The sequence below is a fragment of the Alligator sinensis genome, unplaced genomic scaffold (genome assembly GCF_000455745.1).
Source record: "Alligator sinensis unplaced genomic scaffold, ASM45574v1 scaffold1156_1, whole genome shotgun sequence".
Taxonomy (NCBI): Eukaryota; Metazoa; Chordata; order Crocodylia; family Alligatoridae; genus Alligator; species Alligator sinensis.
Genome location: NW_005842296.1, coordinates 3,609 through 11,070, shown reverse-complemented (window position 1 = coordinate 11,070; position 7,462 = coordinate 3,609). Strand labels below are relative to the sequence as shown.

The following is a 7,462-nucleotide window of genomic DNA, read 5'->3' as shown; positions in this document are numbered from 1 at the left end:
CCTGCTAAGGTTCTCTTGCCTGTATCATTATGAGTATTTTTAGGAGCTGGCATAAGACCCTGGTTCTGAAAGTATTCATACAAGTAAACAAACCCGGTATTTTTGAGACAGCTTTCCCCAATCAGTTTAATTTACACTGCTAAACAGAACAAGTGAGGCTTCAAATGGTTTTGTTTGAAAGCTGGGATTCCCAAAGTGGCATAAAGCAATAATTTCTAACTCTAGCTGCTGCAGGTAACTACCATAACAATGCTGGAAAGCAAGTGAAGGAAACAATATGAACTCTTTCTCTCTCACCACAGTATGAAGCATCAACAACTAGGGCTGTGCGAAATTTTGCTGTCTGTTTCAGTTTGACACTGTTTTAACTCATTTCGAGCTTGAAACAGCGAAATCAAAATGAAACGAAGGGCTTTGAAACAGCCTCGAAACAAAATGAGGACAGTAAGAACGTTTCAAAAGTTTCAAAATGTTTTGAGTTTCAAAGCAGCACGGCTGAGTTCCCCTCCCCAGTGCTACAATCAGGCTGGGGAAGGAAACTCAGCCCAGCTGAGTTCCCCTCCCCAGGGCTAGGAATGGGCTGGGGAGGGGAACTCAGCTCAGCTGGGCTGAGTTCCCTTCCCCAGCCGCATGGATTGCAGTGCTGGGGAAGGGAACTGAAGATTGGGCTGTTCCCTCCCCCAGCTTGATCAGGCTAGGGAAGGAAACTAGGTCCAATCGCACAGCCGCTGCAGCCCTCCTGGGGTTGTGGCTCCTGATCCGCCTGCCAGATGAGAGAAGCTGGGTGCTGTTGCCTGGGACTGGCAGCATACTGGCACCAGTCCCAGACAGCAGCACCTGGCTTCCCTCCCTCATCTGGCAGTCAGATCAGGGATCCACAACCCCGGGAGGACCGGCACAGCCCCCGCAGCCCTCCTGGGGTTGTGGGCCCCTGATCTGCCTGCTGATGACAGAGGCTGTTTCGTGCTTCCCCATTATAGCTTATGGGCAAAATTTGAAACAGTGTCAACACTGTTTCGATGAAATGAAATGGAACACAGGTTTCGAATCAAAACGAAATTTGAAATGAAATGTTGTTCCATCAAAACGTCAAAATGCAAGTCAAAACGGAATGGTGCCTTTTCGCACAGCCCTATCAACAATACACTTTTAAAATATCCAATATCTACCGAATTATTAAAATACGTTACAAGAGCTTCACACATTATATATGACAACAACATCATGTGTTTCTGGACCCAGGTTTCATAAAACACTGGTTCTTACATCAGGGTTGTTGGTTGTAGCTATGTTGGTCTAAGGCCATAGGCAGGCAAGTTTCTTTGGGTAAATGTGATATCTTCTATTAGACCAACTAAACAGTTGGAAAAATTGTTCTTTACAAGCTTTTGGGTGCAAACAACCTTCTTTGGGCATGGAGAGAGTCTGCTGGTATTCTGTGTGCTCTCCTGGAAGGAATAGAAGCCAAAATGCAAAATGTAGGTCTGTGAAAATGCAAATGTGTGGCAGTGAGGAACAGAGCGAATGGGAGACAATAGGTGTGAGACAGGTAGGTGGGGTGGGGAAAGGGGGGAATGTTGAACTGGTGATAGAATGTAGCTGGTAAAATACAGACAGGTTACCTGGCTTATTAGATGGCAGGCAGGTTATAACGTGCCATAAATCCAATATCTATATTGAGTCCATGATTTTTTGTATCCAGTAGATTTATGAAGTGAAGTTCATAGGCCTATGTATGAAAGGTGTTTTGTAAATTCTCTTTGAGGTGCACTGGATGAGATATATTACACTTCTGGAGGTGCAGGTGTGAGATTCAGGAATGGTGATGGTTCTGTTGTGGGATGCAGCTATTGTGGCTGTGGTGGAGATGTGTTGGCAGGTTTTACATTTTTTGTCCCAGCGTGGTCTGGATCCATTTGGTGTGCTTTAGGCCATAGGAAGTTTGCTTCTGGTGATGAATTTAGTGAGGTTCGGTGCTTGTTTGAAGGCTAGGATGGGTGGTTCTGGGAAGATCTCTTTAAGAATTGGGTCCTCTTCTAGTATGGGTTGCAACTATTTGATTATTTTCTGTATAGGTTCCAGGGAAATACAAAAAGATAATCCCTACAAATTGCACACCGTTAGTTATGACATATCAGCCTTCCCTGGAACCAATATGGAAAATCCTTGCACACCAAAAATCAATCAAAAAATATCCAGTTACCTGTGTGTGCACACTCCTCACAAGACAACTACTCTCTCTCCAGTCGCTCAGTTCTAATCCTCAAAGGGAATTTACAAAATAACTTTTGTAGATGAGCATATGACCTTCACTTAAAAAATGTACTGGATACAAAAAATCATGGACTAAATATAGACATTGGATCTAAGGCACATTATACCTGCCTAAAATCTGATAACCCAAGCAACCTCTCTGCATTTTACCAGCTACATTCTATCAACAGTTCTACATTCTCCCCTTTCTCCCCCACCTATCTGTCTCTCACATATTGTCTCCCATTCCCTCTTACCCTCACTGCCACACATTTGCATTTTTAAAGACCTGCATTTCACATTTTGGCTCCTGTTCCACCCAGGAGAGCACACGAAACACCAGCGGACTCTCCCTATGCCTGAAGAAGGGTGTTTGTGCCTGGAAGCTTGCAAAGAACAACTTTTCCAACTATTTAACTGTCTAATAAAAGATATCACATCTACCCAAAGAACCTTGTCTGCCTGGACCTTACATCTATATTAGTCCAATTTTCAAGATAAGAAAGCACATGCTACGCTCGTGTATATTATCTACAAAAATGTGACAGAAAACTAAAATATGTGTTAAGGTGGCCGCTGGTCCTGTTTCATACTGCACCGTTTGGTTTTTAACCCCGTCCGTTCCTGAATGAGAAACAAACTGCAAAAAAGTCCTGTTTTTCAGTTCATTGGTGGAAATGCATGTCAATCATTTGTCCTCACAATTCTATTGGCTGTGCCTAGAGGTATGGCAGTGCACAGCCAGGAGGAGCAGGGCTCCAAGCCAGAAAGGAAGGGAGGGAGGTGGAGGATCTCAGGGATGGTTGCTCTCCACCTGCACAAGGAGCTGTGGCTGCAGTGCATGTGCAGGCACAAGAGCCGAGGCAATGTTGCATGCTCGAGCGCACTGCCTCGGCACAAGGTAATGGCTTTGAGAGCAGGAAGATGGAGCTGTATCTGCTGGATACAGATCTGTATCTGCTGGACTGGGAGGAGGCTCTTATCACTGTTTTCACACCCACAGAGCAGCCTGGTGAGCCCCTGGGGTGTCCTGCTGTGCAATTTGCCAGAAGTCAAGGGAATGCTTTTTTTTTTTTTTTTTTTAAATAAAGCAGCACAAGCCTGGTGATGTGCCAGCAAGAAAAACGAATGTACCAAATGATAGATGCAATTATTACCTGGAAATATAGCTGTGCTGCTCCTTCCTTCATCTCTGGCTTCGTTCCTTAAATCTTTGTTATTTTTTGTATTCAGCTAGCACTTTTATGGCTCAATCAGTACTGGAGCTGCAGTGTTAGGTGGTGTATCTCAGTAAGTTTTTGAAGGAGGTACCTACTTTTTTTTCTTTTTTTTAATAGGTAAAATTTTGTTCCTAATCCTCCCTTAACAATATATCCAAGCATACATAGAACAGACAATTTATTTATAAGACTTTCTAACAACTACAGTGCGCATGCACTTTTGAAGTGGCCAACAACACCACTCCAGTGTTGAATCTTCTCTGCAGAGAATATGAATTGTGCTAAATTGTGATCCTTTTCATGTCATCTTGACAAATAGCCAGTATGAACTGTGATGAGACAAAACTTATTCTTCTGAAACTTAAGGGAATTTAAAAATCAAGCCTTCAGAGGGAAAGGAAAAAGAACCCATAATACCATTCCATTCTTCTGGGAAGTAGTCACAGTTTATTTTCAGCTCAATTTAATTTCCTTGTTATCCTAAATCTCAAAAGTAAACAATAATAACCCAAATCTAAGGAAATTATGCTTCATGAATTGGTATTGAGAAAAGTTAAGAGCATCACATTCGGACACTCTCTTTTTAAGAGTTTTAAGTCTTTCTTGGAGCTTCCAAAACACTGAAGTAGCATGGAAACAGGAACAAGAATGATTCAAACAACTTCCTCAGGTGGGAGATTGACTCTGTTTTCCTTAACTGCTTTCCATATTTTTGAAAGTCAAATTGATGGATCATTTTTACAATCAAGAAAATGTTAATTTCAGATGTGAAAATCTTAGGTTTTATAGTTTTATAATTGCAGCATATGCTTTTCTCTTTATAATATGCATATCAGAACGCTTTCTATGATTTTTACAAAGTAAAACGACAACAATCGTTTGGATTTCAATATTCTACTTCCAGGGTATCTAATCCAGCGCCACTAATGTCACTGTGCAGAACCCTTCTTCTTGCTAATGGTATTGGACTGGATCTACAGAACAAAACTTTTGATGAGCTTTCCTTTGTCTCACAGTGCAAGAATTTAGATTTTCAAAAATGCAGTACCTACCTTCTCAAGCTTCTCAATCTGCTTTTGGCGAACTGAAGTGTTATCAATAGCCAGAACTTCAACTGAGTCCTCTTTTTCTAACTGGTACTTGTTTACTCCAACAATTACTTCAGATCCTGGTTTCCAACACAAAGACCAAGAATTTATAATATATTAACAATATATGCACAAACTGCAGAGCTACTTTTTGAAAGCTCACAGTATTCTGTGTAGCTAAGTACTTGTTTGATAACTTAAATATAATACCATATTTTTATATCATCCTACATTTATTTTTATTTTTTTATTTTTTCTCTCAAGGAAGGAATTAAGTTTATTTTTGTCATATTTTATCACGGTGAAATGATTACGTACAGGAACTCTGATCTGTATGCTGAAAAGTGATGTAAAATATATGGCATTTCTTACTTACCTACAGAGTCAGAATCATATCAACTTACTATACTAACTGGAATAAACTATATTTCTCTTATTTTTTTACTTCATCGATGATGGTTTATGAACTCATTATCAGTTAACACAGATTATTGCTTCACAGTGTAGACTAGGCAAAGCCCTAAAAACTAATCTTGCTTTTACTACTTCTCCTGGAAAGCTTTCGTGCAGTAACAGACCTCTTTCAGGAAGTTCTCACTGATATTCAACCAAAATCTCCCATTTTCCTTTGCTGCTTTACTCCTAAATCTAAAAATCAAAATTTATTTAAAACATTGCTTAAATAGATTTGAAAAAGCATACTTTGAAGCTCTATTCATTTTCTCTTGTCTGCATCTTCCCCTTGATGAACCTACCAGAATCAATCCTGGCTTGTCTGCGAGCGGCGCATTCTTCAATCCGAAGTTTGGGAATTCCCTCAGCTACAGCTCTGGCCATTCCACCCATTTCTTCAATCTCATTAATTAACTAAGGAAGACAAGAAGAACAAATTAAGAGGATCGTTTGCAACAAGGTTCATGAAACTAACTTTACGATTGTATCCTAGCTCTTTCTGTGAAAGGAAGGAAGCTAAACAAGAAATCATTACTAACAAACTTATGGAGTTATCAGTCCTTCTCCTATGAAGAGTTTGCAATTCGAGGGTGTGATCCTATATATTGGCTCCCTGAGGACACTATGCCTCTGCAAAGCTTCACCAGTTTTGATATGGCTCTGCAGAGCAATCCATTCATGTACAAACAACTGCTGAATTAGATCCTAAGTCCCAGTCTTTCAAATAATTACATATTTAAATAATATTTAAATAATAACTTAATTGTTCAAGTCAATAATCTTAAATACTTAAATAATATTTAAATAACCTTGGTTTGTGCAAGTAGTTCCACTGACATCACTGACAGTGCTCAGGCACAATGTTACTTGCACGTACAAATATTGTAGGAAAGCACCCTAAAAAAAGATAAGTGACATCTAACAACTGAAGCAAGAAGGAAGAGTGAATAGGCAAGATTCACAAAGAAAAGCCATCAGACACGCATCTAAACCCTGGCTAAGTTCTATGTAAAAATAAGAAGTATTTTTTATGAGTCAAGTGTTATTTTCAGGCCCTTCTCTTCATGCTGTCAGCGGTGGCCTGTTGCTTGTCTCCCCACAGCTTCAACTCTCCATCTAAAACCTCCTGCCTACTACATACTGATGGTGTAAAATATGTGTCAAACGTACAGCTCATACATCTCCATCATCTGAACTGTGGGACTTCCGGAGAGGCTGGGAATTTGGGCACAGGGCTCACTGCTGAAATCTATGCTATGGAACCCCATTGGCGATGCATTTAAGCAGCAGGGTGCGAGTGATAGCTGCATTAATCCCTGGGACTCCCTAACATGTTCATCCCTGGATCCAGCCCCGGAGGATTACCAAATTGCAGATCCAGCCTAGAAGTTGGGGTGGAAGGGGGATAGAAACTAATTTGAAACCTCTGGTGTAACAGATTTACAGATCCTAAACCCAAGCTCACAGATTTACAGGAAGTAGATATGCGATACTCTAGTCTCAGATACTCCTAGTTTTTATAGTCTCAGGGAGATTATGGTTTCAACTAAATTGCTGCTGCAATAAGTAGGCATATGCATGATAAGTGTCTCACCTGCGTTTTCTTTAAGCATGCTTATTGCTGGATTGAGAATGTTAAAGGTTGGGATCTTAAATGTGAAAGCAAATACACTGTTTAAATGTGAAAATAAATATGCAAATATGCTGTTTAAGAGAAATTCAGTTCCCTCTTCAAATCTACTAGCATAACAAGTAAACACTTAAAAGGCATTTTTTGAAACAATTAGTGGCCCCATAAGATGCACATATAACACTGACCTGTAAAGCAGCTTCATATACGTCATTGGTGAGACATTCCATCATAAATGAACCTCCCCATGGATCAGCCACTTTAGGAATGCCAGACTCCTCCTGTATTATGATCTGGGTATTCCGAGCAATGCGAGCACTTTTTATTGTGGGCAGACCCAATGCTTCATCAAATGAGTTTGTGTGCAGTGACTGAGTACCTCCGAAGACTGCTGCCATTGCCTCAATTGTAGTACGGATAATATTGTTGTAGGGATCCTAAAGAAAAAAGAAAAAAGCTCTGAAGTGTGAGGAAGCTGCAATGCAAGTTAGACAGTTTCTTCCATCTGCATACTAGTACAATGCAAATGGAGTTCAGTTGTCAATACAAAAATTGTATCATATCTACCTTATACAAAAGCCAACTAACTTAGAAAAGTAAAGGTACAAATGATATGAATGTGACCAAGGTGAAAGGTCTTTCATAATGATCTTATGGAGATTACAATGAGGAACCTATAAACAAACCACCAAACTACATATGCATCAAATATTTAAATGTTCCCATTAATAAACAAAATCCCTCTTATCCCTAGTTCAGGAAGCTTAATGTACTGAGTTGAGATAAGCAGGGAACCCTCATCCCAAAATTCTTAAACA

General features: G+C 40.1%; 1 protein-coding gene across 1 annotated transcript in view; it reads right to left on the bottom strand.

The window, feature by feature from the left end:
* MUT (methylmalonyl-CoA mutase) overlaps nt 1–7,099 on the bottom strand; it is a 16,401-nt gene extending 9,302 nt beyond the window's left edge. The window contains exons 1-3 of the mRNA XM_006028224.3: nt 6,833–7,099; nt 5,317–5,428; nt 4,526–4,641 (exon numbers count right to left, since the gene is read on the bottom strand). Coding sequence (XP_006028286.2) covers nt 4,526–4,641; nt 5,317–5,428; nt 6,833–7,042 — 438 coding nt within the window. The 5' untranslated portion in view covers nt 7,043–7,099. The remainder of the gene's footprint in view (nt 1–4,525; nt 4,642–5,316; nt 5,429–6,832) is intronic.
* Between the last annotated feature and the right edge of the window lie 363 nt (nt 7,100–7,462).